The sequence below is a fragment of the Lepisosteus platostomus genome, chromosome 12 (genome assembly GCF_059453375.1).
Source record: "Lepisosteus platostomus isolate fLepPlt1 chromosome 12, fLepPlt1.hap1, whole genome shotgun sequence".
Lineage (NCBI taxonomy): Eukaryota > Metazoa > Chordata > Actinopteri > Semionotiformes > Lepisosteidae > Lepisosteus > Lepisosteus platostomus.
In genome coordinates, this window is record NC_142622.1 from 8,942,095 (window position 1) to 8,969,179 (window position 27,085).

A 27,085-nucleotide genomic window follows, 5' to 3' on the forward strand; every position below is an offset into this window, starting at 1 on the left:
AATCACTGTGATCTTATTCTGACTGCTTCTTTATCTGAATAACAGGTCAAACGGTGTCGCTTACACTGAAGGTCTTCCAAAACACCTTTAACAAAGAATGGACTCTATGCACACAGCAAGGTCAGGTCCCAATTAGTGGGATGCACTTGCATTGTGTAAGTCTCAGTGTGTGACAAGGCAAACAGTGCGTGGCGTGCAAGAACTGAACGCTTGTAACATCTTTGAAATTTCCAGCGCATCAGTACTGTTTGTTACACACTAAATTGCACATTTTAAACCGTGTTGTAAAAAAGTGAGTCGTTTGTCATCATCTCAAGTAAAACCAGAGGTCAAATACATTGGTGCTGCAGGGGTCTCTCTTCCTCCTGGTGATGGATGGTTGTCACGTTCCCTTCCTCACCATCTGAAGCAGTGTAGTCTAATGTGTAGGCCCTTGAAGATGGTTTTCTGTCAGCTGGGAGTAATAACTATGGAACATGCTACAGTATAAATCTTCATGAACTAGGTAATCAGCAGGTATCCCATAGGAAATAAAGGAGAATAAAAGTTTCCCTGAAGGGTTGTCTGGTTACAGGATTATGTATAAATTTGCAATCTCTTTTTTGTTGCTAGTAAGTTTTAGCTGAAATAAAGACAAGACAAGACCCTAGCTTATTGTAAACAGCTTGACCAAAACAAATGGTTCAGATTGTATTTCTTTAATCCCTCTTCTGTTTCTCAGGCACTCTTTAAAGGCCATTAAAGTGTTTGTTCTTAGGACGTATTACTCATATAGGAAAATATCCAAGTGTGCTGCTGACCAGAGGAGAACTTTTAATGTCAACAAGTCATGGGAAGGGTTTATGAAGATTTATGAGTTCAGTGGGCTCTTATAATGATGCAGGGCATAAAGTGGTTTGATGGTATCTGTGCTTCTTTTCCTCTATCTAAGAGCCAGGAATTACACTGAGCAGGCTGGGATACTATAAACCAATATGTTCTTCTGTCTTGTAGTCCGTCTTACAAATGACAGACGCTACTTTTCATTTACGATTTGGTATCAAATCAGATCAATGAAGTTATAAGTAACAAGGTGTAGCCTGTGAGCTGTGTGTACTCTGTTCTACCTATGACAGAAATGCCCTGACAAACATCAAGACATATCTGATGTGGAAAGTGTATTACTCATGTTATCCTCACTCCAGCAGACACGGTAAGGAGAGAAATTGCCCTGCATAGTTACCAAATAAGAATATCTATTTGGGTGCTTGGTATTGCTAAGTTACATGACCGTGTCCGATTAAAAATTCTGTACATAACAACTGGTGCTACCATCTTCTTCCTATAATACTATTCCAAATCATTTTGAGACTGAGTTTTTGAATTGTCTAACAAAGGATAACCAATAAAGGTGAAAGGATCTGCATGTGTGTGAGTGAGAGTGAGTGATTTTGTTTTGTTTGTTGGGTCAGGTTTTATTCAACTTGAGGTGTGGTCCACCTTATCTTTTCTGAAGAATGCCATCCAGTGATCCTCACGTAGGTTCTGAATGTTATAACAAAACATAACAGCATTAAAGTCTACCATATGTGCTAACATAGCAATTAGAAGTTCATGAAGCGAATTAAAAGCTACTTTGCTATATAAACACTAAGGAAGAGAACGTTTTCCCTGGCAAATAAAATGATACAGAAATGTTTATCAGACTTTTAGAAAGTTTTTATATTGCATTTAAAAATTGGTTGGAGAATAACTTTGTCCTTTGTGGCATCTTAAATAGTGTGAAAGTTTCTCAGGGCACTCCATCAGAATTCAAGAAAATGTGAAATTTCCTATCCTGGGACTTGCAGGCTATACTACTATAAACTGAAACATTCAGTGAAACGGAAAATCCAGGATAATTACCATCAGTTGTTACTAATTGTTTACTAAATGTAGCAACAGATGGAATATAAAACTAGCCGAGAAAAATTGCTCTATGCTGGGGTGGCCTTAAGTGTTCATGTGGAGTGGGAGTTTCAGAGGCTGTGTCAATAACAATATCTTCATTTTTCTTCATCCAGAGATCATCCAGGCTGCCTCTGTCCTTGTGGAGCTGAAGGATGTGCTAGTGAAGACGGGCCTGAAGGAACGCAGCCGCGTCCTGCTTGGCCCCTTCTCCTGCAGCGCCGCCCTGGAGGCCAAGTGGTGTCGGCACAGTGGCAGCCCTGGGCCTGAGCAGGGCCCCCCCAAACTGCTGCTAGATCTGAAAGGCGGGCTGTTGCAGGCGAGGACCTCTCCCTCCGTCCTTTTTTGCCCGTGTTTCCTCTTCCGAGCTTCTGCCTCTCCCTCTCCCTTTTCCTTCCTTCGCCTCCGTGTACCGGTGCTCACGGACCTGCAGCAGTTCCTGACCAGTACAGCATACGGAGCCCGACGGGCTGCTCTGTTCCTCCTTCCCTCACCCTGTCCCTGCTCTCCCCCGTCTCTCTTCAGCCTCCTGCCCTCTGTTGCCCTTTGCACCCCTTTCGTCTCCCCCTCTCCCTGGCGACGCCATTTCAAGAGCGCCCTCTCCTGGTTTTGCACTTTGTCTGTCGTCTTCAGCCTCGCCTGTGCTGCTGTTTGAAGCCCTCCTGCCTGTAGAGCCAGTACAGCCACAGGCTATTATGAGCCACAGCTACTTTTCATACAGCCTTTTAACATCTGTCCCTCCAGGAGAAACCACATGTGTTTGAATGAACTTTGTGAGGACCATTGGTGGAATATTTTCATGCCTTTTAACCTGTTTAACACTAAATAGCCTTTTTCAGGCAGTTGTACAGTGCTTCAAAAATAATATCAAACTAGTTTACTTAAATACCTCAAAAATAAGTTAGAAGGGTGCCTAAATCTCCCACTCACTGAGAACCCTATGAGTAATTAAATTACCTTACAGGAAGTTTTCACTTCCAAAGGGAAATGCAGTACTAAATATGAGTCTGCCATGTAGGTTTGGTGGCAAATATTGCAGTTCACAGTATGTAAATCAGTTCCGTACACAAACCACTACTATTTCTGCCTCATAAGCATAGACCTGGAAACCACAAATTTTCCTGGTTTTGGCTTCAGTTGCAATTCGCTTATGTACAATTCCATGTAAAATTTGTTTTTCATTCAGAGTTTCCGGCTGTGTCTGCCAGCGCTTCATCCTCAGCACATGGAAAATAACATTTGGTTTAGTTGTCCTTCTCAGAGGGTAATGAGAAACATGGCACAGAACAGGATTTAACGCCCGTCTTCTTGGTCCAGGTTTTCTGGGGACAGGAGCATCTGAACTGTCTGACACTTGTCCAGGAGCACCTGCAGGGTTATTTCCAGAAGAGCTGTTCTGGAGAGACAAAGCCCAGAGACCAACCTCAGCCACAGACGCCTCTACCCCAGTCCGGACCACACTCCCTCAGAACTGAGCACACCTCCGACGACCTGAGGACAGGTCTCTTCCAGTACATTCAAGACTCAGGTACTTTCTTCTTGGGTCTGACCTTAATACACAGAAAGACTCTGACAGAGATTCTGCTCTGTCTTCATGATCTTACACCCCCCCCCTAAAAAACTCTCTGCTTATGTAGTTTGGAGAGGGCCATTAAAATCCTTAGATATCAGTGAGGATATTTTTTCTAAACCCTTAGAAGCACCAGATAAGATAAAGGAACGCCAGACATCAACAAAGGGAGTGATGAGATTCTTGCAGAGCACACAACAACTTCATGTAGTCGATGAGTAAACTCAAACCGAGACCTAACCAAAGACGGTTTTAAGAGTCTCTTCATAACAAAAGATAAGGTGTTTGCAATATAGTGTCCGTGATTCCCATGTTGACATCACAGATTGTATCGGCCCCTTAGTGTCCTGTTTGGTTTGAGGGTTTTTGCCATTTCCTCAGAAAATTAAATGACAGGCAGAACAGGCAGAAACATTCCAAGACTTTGACGTCAGTACAGCATCGGTGACCGGAGGTAGTGTTTGGCGAGACTCTGGCCTGCAGGACAGGCGCCATGAAGGAGTGACACACCCACGCTAGTGCTGAGGTACAACCAGCAGGGAGGCTGGGTAAGAGACCTGCAGTTCCTCTCTGGCCAGGCCGCAGTGGATACAGTCAGGAGGAGAAAACGTGTTGTCCTCCACACTGATCTGGGTGATGAGGCTGTTGCCAAATCGTTGTCAAACATCTCCCCTCTAAACTGCGGTTGCTGTCTCTACTGGGTTCATTTTTTGCATTCTTTACATTTTCTTTGATGCATTTAATACTGTTTCACAAAGTGGCTTTTAAATAATAGAAACTGATCTGCATACAATACGTTGCTTGAATTGAACCAAGGATGGAAAAAGAGTGCATGCCCTCAAGCCTTGATACAGTGAAAAACAGCTGTATTCATCTAAGGCTTATTCTCTGTGGAAGGTTAGAGTTTAAAATATACAGTAGTGTTTCTAAAAAAGGCAATTGTCAGGAAAATTACTTAATATACCACAGAAATAACAGCAAATATTTCCACTGGTGGCCTCAAAGAAATCAGTTTCTTTGTTTTCAGAGTGGATATCAAAAGATCGTTTCTGCTTTTTTTTCTGCTCTGACTAGCCTCCCAGAAGCTCCCCGGTACACATGAGGTGGTTTTCTACAATGAGACGGATGAGAGCCCAGGGGTCATGCTGTGGAGGTACCCAGAGCCCAGAGTGCTGACCTTTGTGAGAATAACACCGGTGCCATTTAACACCACCGACGACCCTGACATCAGCACTGCGGATCTGGGAGATGTGCTTCAGGTCTGTGTGCCGTAGAAACGTCCTGGAAATATCCCCACTTCGCAGACTGTTGCTCTTAAGCAGCGACTGTGTAGTCGTTTACTGTGTAGGGGGGGAAGATGCATGGTGGGGAAATGAATCCTTGGAAATGCTTCACACAGTTTTCTGTTGGTCTACTAAAGTGTTTCTGCAAGCCAGCCTGTACTGTCTATGCCAGTATACAGGCACATTCATTGTGGTTTGTGTAGAGACACAAATGTGATTTTGAAGGGGCTTCCTAATATTCTTCCTGTTTAATCATGCTTCAAACTGTCAGAAGCTACTTTAAAAAAGGAGAGGCCTGTCAGTTTTTCATCCTGTGTTTTATCTGCTCTTCAAAATCATCCTTTATTTCCCGGTCAGGACTGTGTCATATTTGAAATGGGTCAATCTAAAACTTACATTAAGGAGGATTATGAAATTTAAAAACCCTTCTTATCCGTTCTTGTTAAAAGGAGATTAGATTCTCAATTGCACACCTTTGTGGACTTGACACCACTTCAATATGAATTTGGTTTCCTTAAAATAAATGTATAGGTCAGTTACTGAAATGATGTGTGTGCTGATAAACTAATGATCAGTATTATCATCTGTGAAGAATATGATCTGAAAATACCCGATTCAAGGGATCAAAGTAACTTTTCCCTTGTTTGGTAAAAACAGCTCACAGTATGCAATCCAAGACAGGAAGGCAGTCATCTTGCAATTACTGTACATTTTCAGAATCTGAAACATCTTTAAAGTAGCATTTTATGTGGATAATGTATTATATTACTGTGCAGACCTTGCTTCTGATTTCATAAATGTACATTTTAGGTACTGACCACCAGTTATTGAGAGTACTCTAAGCCTGATTCTGTTTCAATTTTTGATTTTCTATTTCTGATTCTATATCTTTTTCAAGCAGTTGTGTTCAGATCTGTACCTACATACACACAGCATCATCTTAACAAGATCTCGATGCCAATGGCAGACGTTGCTTTCTATTTTTCCAACGGGGAACGGAGAGTTTTCTGAATAAAAAGGGTGTAGAAAAAAAAATCACCCCTGAAGGATTAACACTGAATCACAAAGGGGCTGGTCCTCAAAAATAAGACTGTTCCAAAGGTCATAACTGAAGCAGAAAGAGAGGCTGGGAGAAACCGTTTCAGCGTAACATTTTTATCCAGTGATGACACACATGGATTCATTGATGACCACGTGGAGCCAGTAATACAAGTGTCGAATTCTAATGTTCCCCCAGTTTCCTGACCAGCTCATTGCCAGATACAGGAGTGTGTATAGTTGTATCATGACCAAATATTTTATAGTAGACAAGGGAAATAACATTTTTATGTGGAATGATAATCTGGTGCTCTCAGTCAAGAGTAATGCTTTTTGTTGACAGATTTCTGATCAGAAACTTACTTCTGAGTCAGGGTGAACAGCATATTCCACCAACACTTGCACCACTTAATGTTTTCAGTCCTTTTAAGCATTTTTTCCTTTGTTTTTTTCCGATTTATTAAGACTGAAGCACTGAAGGGTCACAGGGTGTTATAGATGTTTGGTCATTCACAGCTGCCGATTTGATAACTGGTGCAGACTATATTTATTTTTCTGGAACTGAGTCTCTCAAAGAGGTCACTATTGATGTTTTTAGGCTTCTGAGTTGATACCTACAGTATAAAAACATGTTTTGTGCCACAAGGGATTTCAGTAGTCAACAAAACAGAAATTTCTCTGTGTTACTGTCTGACCCTGTTTACTGTTACTGAAGAGCCTATGCAGCTTCATCTTCGTGAGAAACTATGTATGTTTGCTGAATTAGGTACTGTCACAATATTCTGTAGCGTTTGTCATTTTGTGATTATTTGTCTGCTCCTTGTGGGCAGATTAAATTGGATGAGAATAGTGATGTGAGCACGCTCACTTACTGCAGTACCTTAGTGTCTGACCTCTGTGTGAGCGAGTGTAGCTCTCTGACTCATCTGTAGATTTCACTTGGAATGCAAGTGCAATACTGCACTGAGTGGCTGATGTAAAAATCTGGGGCATACGGGTTTCATTTTATCGAATCATTGAATAGCATTCTAAAGTGGCGAGGAAAAGCAAAACCAGGTCATGCCTTGATTTCTGAGGACTTTTTGGTAGTTTGTTGCATTGTTACGGTGCTTTGCTTGACAAAGGATCCCAAAGTGCTTTAGATGGAGGAGGAGACCCACTTTTCCCACTGCGCATGAGGGTGTCACAGCCACTCTGTACCGGCAACCCAGCTGATAAGATTGAGAACCGAGGAACTGCATTACTCTTGGAAGTAAGAGGGAACTTCAGGAAAGCCCAATAGTGGAAGCTTAGGGTGGCCGGGACATTAGGATTAGCACCCCTACTCTTTCATAAAGTGCTATGGGATTTCTATTGTTAAGTAGTCAGGACTTTGGTTTTGGTTGAACATCTCGTCTAGTGATCTTATAGCACCCTGTTTTGGCCCTGATCAGGATACTGGGGTATTGGATTCAAAGATTTAGGTCCAGAGGTCAGAGCGCCACCTACTGGTCCTCCGCCAGTCTTGCCTGGTTGTCTCCCATCCAGCTGCTCTCCAATAACCTGGTCTCAATAAGCAGGTCAGCCACATAAAAAAATAGCCCATTGCAAAACTGGAGAAACGAGGCATGAGCGGTTTTAATTTACACACCTCCGTTCCTTCTTGTTAAGTTCTGTGTTTTCTTCAGATTCTTGTACCATATGCTCTTTAGTGTTAGACGTGTGTAGTTGCACGCCAGCCAGCTTTCCTGTAGCTGGGGCTTTCGCGCATCGGTTTTAAATAAAAGGGCCTTTGTCATTAGTGGGTCTATTGTGATTCTAATGTAATTGATTTCAGCCTCTGGAACTGGGGGGGAGTTATATGCCTTTATGCAGAACTTCAAAAGGAGTGCATTATTTTTCATTTGATTTCTGGATAAAAAAATAAAAGCTGAAACGTCCATGGACAGAGAAAGGGGAAATGCAGTAATAAAACTCAAAAACAGAAATAGCTCAGAATATTAAGAAAGAATTTCATTGATTTCCTTTAAAAAAGGGTAATTTCTCAGGGATCTAAAATTACCATAAGCCGACACCAAGGGGGACTGGGAACCATGGCCGAGGCTGTGCTTTCTCTTCCTATCCCTTCCGGACAGGAAGAGAGCCCTGATTCAGAGCGCTGAGCCAGAATACCTGAGGGGAATTACAGGTGAAAAGTCTGCAGCTGTGTTCATGTCACTACACCGCAGAATAAATGGGAAGAGATTTCCTGTGGAGAACCAGGATTTTGGTTAGCCTGGTGTCCCAAGAGCAGATCGCATTAACATTTTATAAAATCAAGATTTCCTGCATTTAAATAGTTGTGGTTTCTCTCCTGGTTCCAGTATCTCAAAGGGGAACGTAAAGTGCTTCCATTATGCGAAGCAGAAAATGCTGCAGTATTGTTGAAAATACAGTAGGAGAAGAAGAAAACATCCGGAATGTCCTTCCATCCAGCAGTGGAACAGACCAGATAGCAGCTCATTCTCACCAAGGCAGCAACTGTGGTGTGGTGTGGCCTGGCAGAGCTTGCAGACAGGTGGAATAATGGCAGCCATGTGGTTTGAGAGTTTATTTCAAAAAGATCATGTGCAGGGGAGTAAAGGAAAGTGCGACCGTTTGTTAAAATTGTTCAAATCCTGTAGTAAGGTCTAGTTCACCAGTCTGTTTTGGAATGAGGATTTCCAGCCTCCTCTGTCTTAAGCCGCACCGAAGCAGGATTTGCTGCGCCTTACTCCGAGGTTCAGTAATAGCCTTTTCTCATTTCACCAGGTTTCTTCCTCCGTACGATATGTAAGAGCAGAAACCCGCTGTACCGCTGTTCAAACAGCCTCTGCCATTGAATCACATCTGCGGCTCAATGGGTTTTCTTTCAAAAGTCCTCTTAACATTTTATCGGTTCTGTATTTCATTGCCTGAAATGATTCAGGAATTTTAGTGGGATCAATTAAGTTGCAGCTGGTGGTGTTGTCATAAGTAATTTAAGTAATTTGGGTCTGGAATTGTGGACCTAATTTATTTAGTCCTCTTTTTCTAACATACACCCATTTTTGCAACCTCATTAGGAAAAAGAATGGGCCCTTCCAGAGCTCTGATCCTGCCGTGAGTAAGTTGTATTACTTCAGTGCCGAAGATGGCAGTGGCCAACAGCTGATGGTCAGTTTTTTGAGTAAGGTTTACCTCCAGCTGATCATTACCGTTTATTTAGAAATTAAATACTGTAGCTGTTCATTCAGTGCAATTGGAGGGTATGTACTGTATAAATGTATTCTGCGTACTTCATTTTGAACTGTTTGCACCACTTCATCACAGTTCTAATATAAATAAATCATTAATTTAGGAAACCAACATCACTCCTCCATTCACATTTGTTTAAGCCTTAGTAACAAGATTTTATTATCATAATGCACTACATGTACATACAAAAGGATTGCAATACGCTTTGCCTATAGAACAGGACCACCTACTGGTCCAGCAAACAGAACTTACAACAGAAACCAGCTGTTCCTTGGAGGTGTCCCATCCTAGCATTGACCATGACCAGCCTTGTGTAGCTGCTGAGATCTGACGAGCTCAGGGATCAAAAGATCGCAACGCTGCTATCAGATGTAAACGATGCTGTATATAAACACCAGCTGTGGTTACTTGTAATTTATAACACTCTTCCTTGCGGTCTTTGTAATAACAGTGAATAACACTTCTGGATGCTGAAATGTGCGCTAACAGCAAGCTGCGTAAAGCAATCTACTTTAGAACTGGACTTGAGTCTGTGCCCTGAGGTTGGGGACAGACTTGGGTATGGTTCCCGAATTCAGCACTTTTAGTTTGGTTTCAGATAACATGTATTAAATACCTAGTTCAAGCAGGTCCTATATTTTGCATCCACCTTGTATCAGAAATTTGTTGCCTTTGTGAATCTATGCCATACTGTAGGTCCTGAAAACATTGTATACTGTATTTCATCATAAAAATACACATTAAATATAAAGTAATAGTTTAATATGTGAAAGCTTGCACATGGCACTGTAAGTTTTGAAGGCTGGTCTGATGAACACATTTGTTATCAAAACAGATAAGGGTTCTTCATGCTACAGAAGGATAGGATAGTTTGCACCAAACCTTTTTTTTTTCCCTTGTGGAATCGCAGATCTTGGCCAAGCAGCAGAGGAAACACCCTTTGGAAAATGGGGGGTTTGTTTTCAGAATTCCCAAACAAAGACTAGAGCAATCTAGAGTTTTAGGGGATAGTTTTGTGTGTGGAACCCAACACATTTCAGGCAACCTGAATTGTCCCTGAACCAGGTCCCTATCTAATGGAGCAAATAGCAGAGAGATCTGTCAGTTCTCGGAGCACTCCAGACATTACTGATGTTTAGTGGCTTGGGAAAAGCATTTCTCTCCTCTGTTTAAGTCCTGGATGTAAAAGGATGCATATTTCTGATAATCTTTTTACGGTTTGCCTAATCCAAACTGAGTGTACTGTGTTTGAAGTACTGGAGAAAAAACTATTTTGGTATGGTCTGTTTTACTTTCATTATAATCTTTCTCTGACAAGGCCCAATAGCTCAAGTTAATCATGAAAATGAATTTCTCCTGGGTGAAAAGAGCATTCTTCATGAGAAGAGTGCTTCGGAACTGTCTCCCTCCTCACAAGAGGGTTGTAAAGGTTGGGGTTCTGTTTGCAGTGTGCTACCCAACAGGGGGAATGTGATTCAATGGAGACTGGTTCAGCTGATTCGATTTTTCTCCAGCTAGTGAGTGCCACGACATACTAAAAGAATAATTAATTTATTTGCAGGTGCCCTGTAGCTTGGAATACTGGGACGAGCTCCAGTGCTCATTTGTTCCGTACAGAGAGTTCAGTCTGTCGGAGAGCAAAGCCTACGAACTGCAGCTGCCCAGCGTGAGCCGGACCAGCGAACAGAAGGAGCTGGTGGCCTCCGACCTTTGGAGGATTGTGCTGAACAACACTGTTGATGTTGGGGATGAGCAGAGGTGAGGTGATGGATACCCCACGCCTGTCCGGCTGGCTGCTGACAATAGACAATGTAGAACCGAGTGCCAATCAGAGAGAACTCCATGCTGGACATGGAAGACAGTGTGCTGTGTCTTCCACATCTGGACTGCAAAAGCAGTGTGTAGATTTGGAAGTGGTACAAATCTAATACAATTTCCCACCAGACTGACCACTTCTCATTAGTTTTCCAAATTCTTTCCCGTTTACCTTGGGTGTATCCGATTGGGAAGTGGAGAGTAAACTCATTGGTAAATGATGTTATTGAGGTAGGTCAGCTTGCCAAATAACACCTCTGCAACACTCCCACACTGCGATTCCCCGTTCTCTTACTAATCTTTTGGTTTGTATTACTGAATTGCCAAGCCCATATTCTGTGTGGGTTTAAGGGCTCCAGAGGAGCCGATTGGGAGAAATAACAAAGCATGTAATGAAAAGAGTCAATTCCAGTGAAAAGCAAAATACACATCTGTATTTCATTATAATCACTCTGAAAACAGTGCATTTCCTTAATGTTGAAAATTATTTGTCCTTCCTGATCAGAAATGATTCCCAGTCCGCATTTCATCTCACTTCATTCAGAACCTACAGAATTACAGAGGACTGCCATCGGAATAAGCTGAAAATTGTCAGCATGTGACGCTTAACTTTATCAGTTGCAGCAACTGTTATGAATTCTTGCAAGCGTATCATAATAGTCTTGAATCACAGTGGCAAAATGTAAAGGATAAATTAAATATTCTCTAGTTTACAACCTGCATTTATTCAGGTTAGTGGGCAATTTATTTTCCACTTTACAACCTTGTTATCCTTTCAGTTTTCCATCTATAACTACTGTATATCCTGTTTTGTCTGAGAACGCTCTGAGCTATTACTCCTACTTCCCAGCTTGTATAAAGGTTCTGTCCCACAAGCCACTATATGCGTGCACATGTAGAGGATGAATATTTTGCTTGAAGGGGAAAAAAAAACATTTTGAGACCCAAAATAAAACACCAACTATAGCACACGCTTACATGTAATGAATGTAATTAATGAGACATGGGAGAGAGAGAGAGATGATGCTGTGAGGAAGCTGGAGTGTAAAATAGCCTAGGGGGATGTTGGTGGGGTCCACGTCTCTCTTACTCCGCTCCCCTCATCCACGGAAGGAACCCCCCTGCACTACCTGCTCTTTGCACATGCAGCACAGATCTTCCACGATCAGAAAACCTCATAATGCGACTATGAGTTTACATGACGTCAGATGTACTTGTGTTACGTAGGCAGGGAATGTTAGGAGAATGTTAGGAATGTCGGTTCTTGGCAGGTACTCATGCCTTCGATGTAGGGGCTTTGTTTAAATTAAAAAAATTGATTGGACTGAAACTACTGCAGCCACCTGAAGAGAAGTTCAGAATGGACCCATAGATTATAAGATCTATCCCTGTTTTTCCATATAATTTTAAATTTGCTATGTCATTTATAATATTGAAAGATTTTCATTATGCCACTCTACACTATGTAACTAGAACTGGAATTCTATCTTAAAGGATGTCAGAGAATCTCTTTTCCTGAGTACTTTCAAGTCCAGATTCAGAACCTTCTTCTTTAGGAGGGCTGATGTCTGTCTGTCCCTCTGCATTGTCTACCACTTTATTACAGTACATTTGCACAAATATAATGTCGATCAGAAATTGAATTATAAGTCACTTTCAGTAAAGGCATCAGCTAAATCAATACATTAATAATATTGAACTTGGCACCCGGTAGGCAGAAGGCTGAATTTCCCAGGGCGTGGTGTGTTTCAGTGTGCATTATAGCCGAACGGTAGCTCGGCAGCCCTCTTTGACAGCTCTTTGCTTGTCTCAGTGAAGGATTCTGTGCTCATGGCTTGCTCTCCGGCCGGCTCGTTTCAGCTCTGACAGCGAGACGGGGTCCCAGCTCCCCTGTGAGCAGCTGGTGTCTCCCATGGCCCTGGCTGCCTGCACCCGCGTGGATTCCTGCTTCGCTCCCTGGTTCGTGCCCTCCGTGGGCGTGGCAGTGCAGCTGGCGCAGCTGGAGCTCCGTCTTTGTCACCACCTGGAGCAGCTTGGCACAGGTACGGCACGCCCTCCCGGCTCCCGAGCCCGTCACCGGCAAGCAGAGTTTTTCCCCGTAGCGAGCCATTCAGACAAGAATCTGGAGCTTCTCATCTCTCGGGTCGTTCGATCGCTTCAGACATCCAGAGGCGGTTTTGATGAAGCCCCCGGAAACAGAATAAATCGAAGCTTGGAGAAAGAAACAAAGCGTACCAAGAGGAATGAGACGTATTAAACTCCTAACACTATTAACAGTATCATTTAAGGAACAAGTAAAGGTATAGTCTATGGTGAAAAGAGAAGAAAAGAAACAATGTTTCAGCTGTGGAGCCTTCCTCAGGCTCATCACGCACCTTCACACATCGAAACGTTGTGTTCCTACACATGCTGCACATGCTGACACAGCTACCTACTTGAACCGCATCTTTCAAAGAAGCGTGGTGCTTTTGTCATGTTTTTAAAAGACCTTCGGGCTGACTCCTGGTACAAGTTCTTGACAGTGTCGTTCACATGTCGGCTCGGTCCAGTTCCAGGCCCGTCAGCTGAATGTCTTGCGTGTGTCGCCGTCTCTCAGTCCCCGCAGGGCGGCTGCGGCCGTTCATCCCGGACAGGAAGCTGCCCCTGGAGCAGGAGTACCTGGTGCTCGGCCTGAAGCAGCCCCGGGTGTTCGCGCGCCAGTGGAGCACGGGCACCTCCCTCAGCCAGGAATTCCAGTTCTCCGCGGAGCTGGACTGCCGGCTGCTGGAGTACCGCAACCTCACCCTGCACAGCCTGGTCCAGCCCTTCGCCCTGCAGGGGCAGGTGGCCGCCTCCTGCAGCCCCGCCGAGAGGCTCGTCGACGGCAACGTGTTCGTGGATCCCGTCTTCGTGGGCGTCGGCCAGTACACGGTCCACGCCCTGGACGCCGCCGTGCAGGCCTGGCAGCAGGTGAACGCTCGTCTGTGACGCTCTCACTCCCCCGCCTGCACACAGTGCCTTATCAGTTCAATGAAGTGAACTGCTTCCTTGACGTGCTTCCTTAGTGTCTTTGCACTGGAGCACACATGCAATGAAATGCTTGTTTGCATGTGTGTGCTCCAGTGCAAAGACACTAGGGAAGCACCAGAATAGTAGCAGCAGCAATAAGAAAGTTAAATAACGGACAGTCTAAATAAAAGACTGTAGTAAGCAAAGCAATATGCAAAAAAAAGAAAGAAAAACATCAGTGCGAGACAGTGGGTGAGGTAGAATTCAATAGTCTTGACATCTTGCAGGAAGAAGCTGTCTCTGAATCTGGAGGTGCCTGCCTCCTATCAGGGCATGTAGCTCCAGATCCCACCGACAGCTTCTTCCTGCAAGAAGAACGATGGCGATCGTGATTGCAAAGGGGAGCCTCCGTTCGGCTGAGTTAGCAAGCTCTGTGAGGCCGGGAGTGGAGTCCGTCTAGGTTGGCCGGACCTTCCAAGACTTGGTCCGGCAGGGAAGCAGAGCGGACATCATTCAGTCACACGGTCCGAGCACAAACAGAGCGACTGAATCCGAGATCTCTATTTGTGGGCACGCACGAGATGGTTTATTAAGACACTGATAAAGACAAATCCATTTATTCCATCAGGTGTTTTAATACTGAAAGTGTGAATACCAGATAGCATAATATCTTTTAGTAAGTATTAATGTGCTGTGACATCCTCCTTCTGTAGAAGTCTTAGCAATTTGAATACCGTAAAAAGAATCCTCTGAGGACACACAAAATGTAGAAAAGATGTAACACAATGCTTTTTGATATTTTGTTGGTGTGATTTTTACTTTTAAAATTCAAGTAAGACAAAAAGCATCTGCTTTCAAAACAGTAGGGTATTTCATGAAAAACTCTTTCTCTTTGAGAAAGGAGGGCTGAAATAGTCATAAAAGCCACACAGCCTCCTATGTGGGGTTAGAAATAATACTTGACACGTAAACATTTAAATATTTGCACCACATCAGAGTCTGTGGGACTCGCTAACATGCCTTTAAGGAACATTCTGAGTCTTTTTTTTTCAAATAAAGAAAACCTTGTATATTTGATTAAGCATAACCTTATGTTGTGTGTTATGTAGCTGATAGGTGCATTCTGGAAATACTTGATTCTGATTGAAATGGGGATTTGGAAATGTTAACATGAACCACAAAAGGATATACTTTTGTAATTGTTACTGTAATTTTCTTGTTTCCTCATGTCAGGGCTGCCTGCCACCATATTGTGATGTGGTAAAGTTCTGCGCTGATATAGTCTATATTAAGGAACTGAATAATCCTAAAATTGGAGCGAGACTCACCACTGAAACAGACTGCAAATTATTTATTCAAATCAGGAGTGCATAAAGATTCCTGTCTCTCAGGATGGAATCGGCAACAGCCGCAGTAAAGAACAGTAGTATTTACACTTTGTGATTTCTCACAGAGCTGAAATACGGACTTAATGTTCAAAGCAGGAGTACAGAATTTTTTTGTGTTGTGAGTAATTTTTTTCTGTACCCCGGAAGGATCATTACAGGGCTATCAGATTCCTCAGAGCAACAGATGTGGAATCTCAAATAATTCTTTCATATTATAGGTGGAGCAGTAAGGCCAGATTATTGTAATAAGCTTTTGTTTTCTAATGTGCTTTTTCTTAAATTTATTTTTATATTCAGAGAACCATGCGTTGATGGTATCACATTATTACTCTCTGGATCGTTATAAATTTATTTTTATTTTTTAAACATGCTTTCTATTGGTAAGTAAGCAAAAAAATTATTATGATAAAAAATTAAATATTTCGACGCTGGAATGTTAGATACACATATCGAATTAGCCTGTAAGAGGAGATTTACAAATATACTCTGAAAATATAAAAGCAGTAAGAACTTAAAAGGCTTGATACCTCTTTGAATGAGCCCTGCATCTAAGATAGCTTTCCACTATAAAAGCGAGTGGATTTTCGCCTTTATCCCAGCTGTCTCTGTTGAATAAAAGACTCACTGTCAAGCAGTTTAATGGTGCAGACTTTCCCATGCCTCTAAGAGAACATGGAGCTGAATGTGAGACAAATGACATTCTCTATTGGCTCAGAAAAAGATACAAGCTTACACTGCACTGCAGCTAAAATCTTTATTTTAACCCAGATTGAAGATTCACTTAAAGTGGTGTGGAAAGTCTTTGTAGCACGAAACAGGTCTTGAAAGGTTTTTGTAAAGGTGTCCCTCGACCTAACAGTTAGGGTACAAGGGGAAACGTTCCCCTGAAAATTAAAAAAAAGTCCTCCAGAACCTGCACACTTTGGAAGGCACACAAGTGATTCACAAATCCAGAGCATTGCTTCGGAGTTGCGTGGTTCTTTTTAATTTTGCAGGGAGACGTGGACCTTTTGTTTTTGAAAATGTTTTGAAAACCCTGAAGATGACGTGTCTTGGCCAGCACAGAAAGTAAACCTGTACACTGGGAAATATTAGCTGGCTGAGCCTGATTCAGACGTGTAACTAGTAGTTTGTTGTTAGCAGTGCCTCCCTGATGCTTTGGTTGCTGTACTTAAACTTACTGGTGGGATAACTGAAGTTTTCAAATGTTTTATGAATGACAAATGCATGATACAGTTTCTTCCCGGATTATGTCAGTTGTACTTACTGGGGGGGGTGTTGGTATTAAAAACTAATGAATTTCAGAAAGCAGGAAGCAAGAAGGAATCAGTACAGAGCAATATGACTTTTAATTGTAATGTGCACGGTACATTGTTGAAGAAAAACTTTTATTATCATATACCAGGCACATTTGAAAATGTTACCATTATTTGTCAAGTTTCTAAGAGTGATGTCAAAACAAAAGTCAGGTTGAGTACCTTGTTTGAAAAGGTTGTATCAAACCGTTAGTTATTGTTGTGCAGGTGAATCACTACAACATATTAGGTCACCTGGAAACTCCTAATGATTTCATAAGTCTTCCGAGAAGGTCCTGTCCATTAGCAGATTTATAATTATTTGACTTTTGGAAAGGTTCTGCCATTATTCACATTCTTTTGGAGGTGGTCAGTCGTTTCTTGTTCCCAGTGCTGATGTCAGCCAGCCCTCCCCAAGAGTCTGTTTTGTGATAACTACCCTCAGGCACACTAACACGCATGCTGAAGCGCACACACACACAGCTGTGAAACATCTTTTTTGTTTTTTCCAAGTGATCTTATCCATGCTGGATGACTCTTTCTTCCTTTCAGAATCGGCATCCAGAGGCAGAAGAGCTGGTCTTCAGCCACTTTGTGATCTGTAACGACACCCATGAGACGCTAAGGTTTGGCCAGGTGGACACCGATGAAAACATCCTGCTGGCAAGTCTTCACAGCCACCAGTACAGCTGGCGTTCACACAAGTCCCCACAGGTATTACAAAACCACGTCTGATTAGGAAGCACGGCCTTTTGCAGAGCTGATCTCGTGGGTTGGATTTGGATTCATGGTTTTAATTAGTACATTCATTTCCTCCAAACATCCAGCATCCAGTGTCCAGATTGCCATGCACTGTCTTTCTTCTTGACCAGGAAGCAGTTTGACATGCCAGCTGTTTGACAGAGTTGTTAAGGAAGATTAATTGCTATTAGCCGTGTTAGGTTAGAGGAAAGTGTTCTGAGCGAAGGACTTAACTCATATTTTTCAAATGTGGGCCGTGAATGTCCAACAGTCTGTGACTCAGTTTATCTTTGATTCTGGAGAAAAATGTGTGAAGGCTCGAAACAGATTTGTGAAAGGTCATCCATAACGCAGGCACATTGTTTGGCAAGGTCAAAATGAGTTCGAAGTTTTGCTGCAAACAGGTTCCATATAATTTGGTCTTCATTACCGAGTGAAGAGACAGTACATTCATTACTAACATAGGCAGCAAATAACTGCAAGGTATTTTATACAAGATATCATGTAACTTTGATTTTTTCGTGTACAAAATCAACATTTTGCTTACACAATTGTAGTAGAGACAAGTTAATATGAATAACTTTTCTATCAGAAGGTTATATCAAGTGTTTCTGGTCAGAGCTCTTTTACAGTATGTCCTAGACATACAGTGTGGTGGGAATAAGAGAATCCATTGCTTCAGTAGGTTGCTATACACTTCTATTTCAGTATAATTCGCAAAACTGCAACTTGACTATATGAAGGAAATAGAAACCTAAATTTTCATTTTTTCAGCCTACCCAGAGCTCCAGAGTTGTTACAAAGTGTGCACTGGGGACATACGTCACTTTATAAAACGGCTAAAAGGCAAGATAAGTTAACTGATAAAAAAATGGATTAAATGTGCAGGATACTGAGGTTTTCCTATTATTGTTTTTCTTTCAAATCCTGCATTACTGTATATTAAGCGATTTCTTTTTTTTTTAAATCATAAACCCTGCCATGACTGCCAGCGTTTAAAACAACAAAAGTATTAATTAAGAAAGGGTGCTAGTGACATTGAGCCGGGGCATTTTCTTAATTGTTTCCATGCTGAATCAGCCCGTTGGACTGCAGCTTGTTGAAAAAGGTCACCGCAGTGCCACAAGTGCAGGCCAGCCCTTGGAATTGTCAGATCCGAGCGCACAGCGAATGACTTCATGCTTGTGAAATTAGTTCATTCCTCTTGATCATTCCCCCTGCTTCCAAGTGAGTGAATTTTAAGAACCGAGAGAACAGATCGAAAGATAACCGCGAAATAATCCACACCTCTCGCAGAGTCGTTCCATGCCTGCTGGCCCCGAATTCATTGCCGGGCTGCTCCCGGGAATAAGTTGAGCCAGAACAAGGGTTCTCGGAGCAGAGCGGGGATCCGGAGAGAGCGTCTCTGGCTGCAGCAGCTGGCCTGGGTCCTGGGTTCCTCTGTTAAGACACCAGAGGAGCCGTCAGCAACTCTTCAGAGTCCTTTCCCAGTGTCTTGCTGGGGTCCCTTGTTATGTTCCGGGTAACAGAATTAAGACGAGAGAGATCACTTTATTGGCCCTATACAATTTCTTGCATTAGGAATTTGTCTTTTCGCATACCCCAGCTTGCTCTCCATGAGACACACACAGACGGGGAGAGAAGCTTTGGGGTCAGAGCGCAGGGTCATTTATACGGCGCCCCTGGAGCAGCTGGGGTTAAGGGCCTTGCTCAGGGGCCCAATGGAGTAGGATTGCTAGCTGCGGGATTTGAACCGGCAACCTTCCAGCCGCAGGTGCGGATCCTTAGCCACTGAGCCCCCACTCCACATATGTTGGAATGGGACTTGCTTCTACTCATGTGCACAATTGGAGTGTGATCATGTTTTCTTGTACTTATTCTCTCCATTCTCTCTATTTCTAGACCCTGTGCAACACTAAGAACAGTGTCTCTCCTGTGCTGGCTTTATGTTTCTTTAGTGGTACTGAATCCGTATAGTTTAACTGCCTGTCTGGTCCTAACAGGATGTACAGAGTGATGGAAGTCCTTGTGGTTTTTGTGGTGAAGAGGGAAAAAATTCTTCTGAAAAAAACATGAAGTGCCTATAAGGAATATCCAAAATGCAAATAAATTGTGATTTATTTTCGACATCAGGAATATTTAACAGTTGTACTTAAAAAGTTTAAAGGAAGAAAATGTACTGTATCCATCATATTCCTTGGCTTTGTGTTCAGGCAAGAAGATTTACAAGTTTGTTGCAAGTTGTGGACAAATACCTGCAGGTAATGAGGAGGGATGGAAAAACAGGGGTTGAAAAAATTAAGTGGTTCCTGGAGTTCTTCTTTTTGCTTATTTATGCTCAGTAATTGAGGTTGTACTCAGGTTTGCTTGCTTTTCAAAATTCATCAGTGCCTTCAGTTAGTGTCCCGTGTTGGAATGCAGTAAGGCCACCTCACTCTGTCCCTTGGAGACGTCATTCTAATTGCAAATATAGAAGCAAGCTTTCAGTTGGACTTGACATTAAGAAAGCAGTCATTTAAAAACTATGCAAAGAACATGATCTCTTAATACAAGATGTGAAAATTTTAAAATCATGGGTATCTGTATATATCTGAACAATGAAAAAAAACGTTTTTGTTACAGGCAGATACAATGTCTCCATTCCCAGAATTTCTAGTAATACCTAAAAAATAATAATTCCTTGACACATTCTTGGCTTTCAAATCCAGAAAAGGATATCTAAGTATTAATGATGACTAACTTTGGCTGCTGATGTTGGTGTATAGTTTCCAAAGGTCATGGTGCTTCACCAGCAGTGTCTGTTGTGTTAGTGTGCAGTTGGTCACAATAGACTCTTAGATACCTTGCCAATTTTAATTAATCTTTAAATTGTTCCTGTTCAGTCACTCGTGCTATAGTGCAGTGCAGTATAGCAGGTTTCTTTACTCTGTAATATAAATGTTCAACTAAAAAAAGTACATCACCGCCAGTGATGTCATTTTTTTCTTGCCTATGATTTCTCCCTCTTTTGAATCCGCGAAGAATGAATTATTTTTCATCAGCAGTGGAGAGCTTTTCTTTTTTTTTCTCGAAAGCGTGGCAGGGTTCCGCTGTGTGCATGCTCTGATTTGATCGGGCTCCAGCGTACATCTGATCTATCGTTCCTGCTACCCGGGAGCGCTTAATTCCCTTCATGAAGTGCAAACAGATATATTGTTCTCTGCGGATGGAGCGCTGTTAGAACTGACGCAGATCAGCGGCCAGAAGGCAGACGAGGCTCTGCTGAAATGTTTGGGTTTTGAAGCGAGAGGAGAATAAGAAAGTGATGCCAGGATGGGAAAACAAGTTCTCCGCTGCACATCTGGGTTATTTGTCTATATTTGAAAAGTGATCAGTCCTTTACTGGTACAGACTTTGGCAATGGAACATGAGTTTTAAAGATCGCTCTGTATATTGTTTTTACTGACTTGGCAGCAGAATGTATTTGTGTTTTAATTTTACGTGGTAACCGGCCATGAGTATGATGTTTTTATAAGTGGATATTGTATAAACAACATACATTTAAAAATATGATGGATAAATCAGCGTCATTTTAATGATTGGGGTGCCTTTTATTTTTGTGAACGGTTGTTTTCCTTTTCGATTTTTTTGAGTCGTAAATGTGTAAGTAGTTAACAAAACAATACACTTTTCTTTCCTGAGACGGTTACAAAAAGTGTTTTTTTTTTCCCAAGATGGGGACCTGCAACATTCATCTGTTTGGGTTGGCCGTTTTGTGAGGAATAATTAGATAGAGAATTAATTATTTTTTTTCCTTTTTCGATACCAAATATTTTCCGCAGCTGAAGTACACCAAACACTGAAAAGTTTTAAACTTCCTAGATGATCACACATGTCAAAAGTATTTGTTACCAGGCTGGTTTTTCCTTCGGTCTTCTCCTGATTATGTCTCTGAAAGGAATGAGTCAACTTGAATACTCTTACATCAGTCCACAGCCGGATCTCACCTCCTTGGGTTTCACTTCTGTGCCTTGTCTGGTAGCAGTACAAGGGTCCTTTTGTTACCTTGTAAATAATAATAAATAATAAAGTGGTCTTCTAATTTTGAACTACTTCACCACCATATTTCTGTTAACATCTCTCATTTTACTGGCAGTCCCTTACAGTGCTCTTTACAATAAATGCTTCAACACTACATGACTTGGGCAGCTCCCTTCATTACTGGTATTATTAACCAAAAGTAAGGAGAAAACTGCTCATGTGCGCTTGAGATAAAAAAGTGTTTCTTTCAGAGGGCTTTTGAATAGCCCTTCTCCCACGCAACAGGGACCTTGAGTGTTACATACATTATTCGAGCTTCCAGTTTTCACCATTTTTTATGATATTTCTTTTTTACCTCCCAACCATCTGCTTGCTTATTAGATGCGGACGAAGTTATTTAACTGTGGGGTGAGTTAAGTTTGCCTCTTGCTAATGCGTGTTTCCGATGACACAGAAAGGGAATGTCTGTTTCTTCCACTAACAGCTTCATGCCCTGCGCTTTATCATATGTTTGTACGATATTCACGAGTCATTGGTATCCTCATGAATATCACAAAGCAGATTATTCCTGGTGAAGATCATAGCATCCTGGAGCCTGTCCTGGAAGCACAGGGCTCAAGGTGGGACTAACTATGGAAAAGGTGCCAGTCCATTACAGGGCTCGCACACACAAAAGCACACAGGAAACATGCAGACTCCGTATAGAAGGTTGTCCAAGGCCCAAGAACTGTGAGGCAGCAGCGCCACCTGGCAGTCACACAATTATACTGTGCCCACTAGACAGATTTAATGCTCCGTTATTAAAACAGTGGTCAGTGTAAAGGTTAGGATTGGTTTGAGTAGGCTGTTAACAATGGAAAGAAATGGCTTTCACGTGATTTTATTTTTACTGTGGTTTCAATTCGCGGCTTTAAGGAGGGAGAAAGCTTCTCAGTTCCGATATCTGTTATGGGCTTGCTTTTTCGGTAGAAATACAAATATCCAGATCTTGAAGTTTACTTGTGTCAGTTAAAAGATGCTTCGTCAGTATTTGAATTTTTTTTAACACCCTTCCTCCCGGGGACTGGGTTATGCATCTGAATTTTCTGCGTTGTGGGCGTGTGAGCTGTGTTTGGTTTGAGATTTTCAGGAAGCCTCTTCAGAGAAGGCTTTCTGAAGTGGTGTGTGGCAGCTAATTCTGCTTCCCCACTGAGCCCTACTGCCACCCTGCTGTGGGGAAGGTCAGGCTCTTTATCCTGGAGGTTTGTGGTGCTGTACATTACCCTAACAGCTACCCGTTCTGAAACGGAACTCATGACACCAGCAAGCTGCAGAGAGAGAGCTGGGAGAATCTCTTACTAACGTGTGAAAAACGGTCACTGGCGATATGAGTTCTGTAACCATTGTTTTCTGTTGTTTTCATAGTTACTGTTTGTTTGCAACCAACCTATTTCTAGTGCTGTGAGAAATAGGCACAGACTTTCAGCCACTATTGCAAGCTTTCTTTCAGAGGAGGATGGCTCAGCAAGGTGTTTCTTCATATTTAAAGGCACAACGTGAGAGGGAGTACCGCTCACAGCGTTACACAAGCTCGCAGGTACTGTCCGTCTGGGAAATGGCGGTGACTGATCTCCTAAAGTTGTAATGCATTGAGATTAAGCTAGGCCTGCCTTTGGTGATTTCAGGTGGCTACAGGCGCAACACCTTGTTGGGATTATTTGAATTCAAATAACAAAACTCTTGCCCCTGGTTCTCACCCCAGCACGTTTTGTGGAATGCCATGCTGAACTTTACAAAGAGAGCATTTGGTATTAATCCTTCTATATCTATCCCTTTCTCGCTTCTGCACTGTCATTAAGGGGCCTGCTTTTCCCAGGTATGAAACGATCTGTTTTACAACCGTCTGTGCTTCGGTACTTCACTTCTCTTCCGTTTGAGAATGCTCGGCAAAGACTAGGTACTGTAAGGCAGCTGGTCAAAACCGCTTTCATTGTGCATTATATTCACAGCGCCAGTGTCGAAGTGGACGATAATGGTATTTGCCCTCCATTTGCTCTTTCTGCTCATAGGACACGATATTTAATGTATTTTGTTGTCTCCATGGAAAAATGTTTTTCATTAAAATGCGGCTTGCTCCCTTGCCTCAGTCAGAAGACAACAACGGCCTATTCAGTGCTGAAGCACAGCACTGTGAGCAACAATGAGGACGGGTGTATGCTTTCAATTTACCAATTGTATCTACAGACGTAAGAATTATTGTAATGGTATATTGGCCACTCTTGGGTCGTCTAGCATTCCACATCTGAACGGAGAACATTGATTTTGCCTTCGTGTGGCAAAAGTGGCTGTCGCTTTTTCTAACCACATTGGAGTGCTCAGACACATTTTTAGAGCGTTTAAAAGGAAGTTTGGAATAACAATGCTATTCAATTGCACCAAACAGGAAAGGATATGCCTGTCCCCTAGGGCTCTAACAGAGCGAAGGTAGACGTTGTTACAGTAGTAGCAGTATCGGTGGGGCTGGACTGTCTACCGTGGAGAGGGAACAGTGTTCTGGTACGAATCTGCTCTTTGTGAGGAGGGATTGTAATCCCAGTGTCCTGGGTGAATTGCACTTATCTGACTTGCACTGACTTGACTTGCACATTATCTGACTGTCCTGAACTGGGCTGCTCAGTCCTAATTACTGCCATACAATCCCCCAAGTTGGTTCTGCACTTCAGTGGTGAATGTAAAGCAATAAATACAGAATCACCAGGAATGAAAATCACTGTATTAAATGCAATCAATATATTACTTGTTGTAGCTTGTTACACAGTTTTCATAGCAGCAGAAAGCAGCAGCAGATAATTTCTATAAAAATACAATTGAAACATCAATCACAAGACATTTTTTTCCAGGTGCATTTCATTCTCGTATCAAAAATAGATCTCCATCAATCCATCCATCCATCGATATTCTGTACAAGCTATTTACATCAGTCAGCTAATTCAATCATTTTCATTCAGTACTCCGTTCTATAAAGCTTTAAGAAGTTATGGCTTCTGGTTCCTTCGTTACGGAAACATAAGTATTTTTATTAGCATAAAGTTTCAATCATACTGTGATGCAGATTAATTTCGGCACTAATGCTGAATATATTATATTATGACTCAATACCCGACTGGACGTTTTCTTTGATTCACCATGTACAGTAATTAGCCGCACTATATGAGAATTAAGACTGCTGTTGTCCGTGTGTTTGTGCTCTTGGCCTCTGTGTTGCCATGGGAATCACAATATGTGAGCTCCCAGGACCTGAACAACAGGACTCTCAACACTAATAATCTTTCTGTTAATCAGTGAAATAGCCCAGGGAAGTTAAAAAGGGGCGATGTGGTTTATGTTCAGTGTTATTACGACTTCTGTTACTTATCAGACCATCGGTTGTTAATAAAAAGGGAATGAACTGCAAAAAAGAAAAAGAATGTTAAAAGATATTTTTGCTGCCTGCTTGTTGTTTGCTTGAAACCAATCTAGTTTGTTTTTTTTTTCCACTTTGGCTTATATAATGTAATTTCAGTTTGGCAACTGTTTCTACTGCCTTTGGTTTCCACAGCAAATCAGAGTCTAAGGGGGAAAGGGTTGGTGTTGTGTCCTCTGAGGATTTTCTCCGTGGTATGTGGCACCCCAGTCCAGATTGAGCAGGGAAACTGGCCACGGGTGCCAGCCAACAGGATTGAACACCTTAAAGTGGAAGGTGTCGTTTCTGCCCAGTGTACCTTGTCAGTAGATGCCGCTCACCTGCTTGAAAAAGATAAGATTATTAAAAATCTTAGCTGGTAAAACTAGTTTAGCTCCTTCTTTTCTACTTCTGTGTTTCTCATGGGGTTTTGTTTTCTGGCACTTCATTTTGAAATATTAATAAATATCCAAACGTGGTGACAGAGGACTTTCTGAGTCATATCCACCAGTGCTAACAGCCAAGACGTTCCTTTGGCTGTGAAGGTTTTTCTTCTGCCTAGAAGGGAGGATATTCCTGGGTACTAGTGACCCGCTGGGACAGGCACCTATCTTCTTAATTTTGAGATGACTTCCAGAAGAAGCACAAGGTACTGTAGTGTAGCAGTGTGACACTTGAGTGTCCGCTTGTGTGTTGGAAGTAAGTGCAAACTACGTAAATAAGACATACAGTAGCATACATTGTGAGGCTTAAATGAATGTCCTGGTCTGGCAAGCTGAAGGAACAGAACCTATTTAGTCTTGAACAGAGAAGAGTACGGAGGGACTTGGTACAAGTCTGCAAAATCCTCAAAGGCATCGAAAAAGTCAGCGCAGCAGATTTCTTCAGAACGAACACTGGAAAACTAACCAGGGGACACAAGTATAAACTGTGGAATATGGAATGTGAAATGGTGGAAGTGCACTTAAAACAGCTAAAGAAAACAGGGGGCACTTCTGTTACCCAGAGAGTTATGGGAGCAAGGAAGACTCTACCCAGCCATGTCATTGAGGCCGATACTCAGGGTTCACTCAAGAAACAGCTGGATGAGATCCTTGCATCAATTGTGGCCTCCTCTAATTTCTAACTTTTCCTATGTCCTTGCCTTCTTAATGTTCTTAAGTAATGTCACCAGCTTTTGTGATGGTAAGCAGCACAAAGACTTTCGTACTCTGAACTGAGCGGTCTCCTGCGTCCGTTTGGATGCGGTTCAGTAGGGATTGCTCTCCATTTATTTAAGGGGATTGGCCCCAGATGATATAAATGATTCTGAATACACAGCCGCTGAATTAAAACTGGGAAGACAGAAGAAAACGAGCAGTGCAACATGATCAGCTCCATGACAGGAGAGAATTCAGTGCACCGAGAACAGGGTGAAATAAAAAAGTGCGTGTTTAATGTTTTCAGAATTCAGATAAACTGATATACGGAAAACAATCTTTTAGTAATACCCCAGGAATGTTTTAAATCCTGCAGAGTCTGCAAAATGGAAATAGATTACTCCCCAGTGACAAGTGTCTGCAATTAAGAACAGTTCACTTTTGCACAGGGCCAGTATATACAGATCTCATAAATTAAAGCGCAAAATATTGATGTCATGCTCGAATTATACTATGCTCTGAAACCTTTTAACATTTAGGAACTTCAGATGGAACTGCTAATATGCAAATCCTCAATGATGCTGACCTGTGTTCTCTCTTCCTTTTGCCTGATCTTCAAAGACTTGCAAGCATGCCAAGTTCAGCCATTATTATTTGTCTTTCTGACTCACATTTGCACATTGGATGTATTAATGGGTTTGCAGATGTTCTGTAGGAGCATGTTTTTCCACAAAGGCATTTGCTTTTGTGGAATTATTTGTCCATGCTTCCTCTTAAATTACAAAAAAAACAAGTACGTGTGGCACGTTTTATCAGCGTCCCAGATACAGGGCTATGGTTATTGGCAGGGTCCTTCTCTTTTGTTTTGTTTTCATGAGCGTTTGTTTCTATCGCACTTTTGCTGTTTGGATCAACATTGACTTAATGGGACCGGCAGAGGCTGTTTGAAGTCTGAAGGAGGCTTCTCCCTCAAGGTCAAGTGTAGCCACAGCCATAATGAAGTGGAAAAAGAGGGCTGTTAGAATAGCTAATCTGACCCAACCGATGACACTGAAGTATTATTGCTATTGCTTTCAATGTTATTTGTACCCCTGCTCTGCTTCCTGCTGAGTAATTCTGAGTAATGATCCGAGAAATTATTGTTTCCATTTAAAAATAATACCGAGGGAGATCCTCAGGTTGAATTCAGACATTGATTAAACTTGTTATTGCTATGAAAAACATCTT

At 42.1% G+C, this 27,085-nt stretch overlaps 1 protein-coding gene across 2 annotated transcripts in view; it reads left to right on the forward strand.

Annotated features, from left to right (window-relative positions):
* Positions 1 to 27,085, forward strand: part of vps13b (vacuolar protein sorting 13 homolog B) — a 325,535-nt gene that overhangs the window by 265,854 nt on the left and 32,596 nt on the right. For both annotated transcript variants that reach the window (XM_088600797.1, XM_088600796.1), the window contains exons 37-43: positions 2,043 to 2,245; positions 3,244 to 3,454; positions 4,571 to 4,755; positions 10,613 to 10,809; positions 12,727 to 12,908; positions 13,463 to 13,815; positions 17,090 to 17,251. In XM_088600797.1, the coding sequence (XP_088456923.1) occupies positions 2,043 to 2,245; positions 3,244 to 3,454; positions 4,571 to 4,755; positions 10,613 to 10,809; positions 12,727 to 12,908; positions 13,463 to 13,815; positions 17,090 to 17,251 (1,493 nt within the window). The remainder of the gene's footprint in view (positions 1 to 2,042; positions 2,246 to 3,243; positions 3,455 to 4,570; positions 4,756 to 10,612; positions 10,810 to 12,726; positions 12,909 to 13,462; positions 13,816 to 17,089; positions 17,252 to 27,085) is intronic.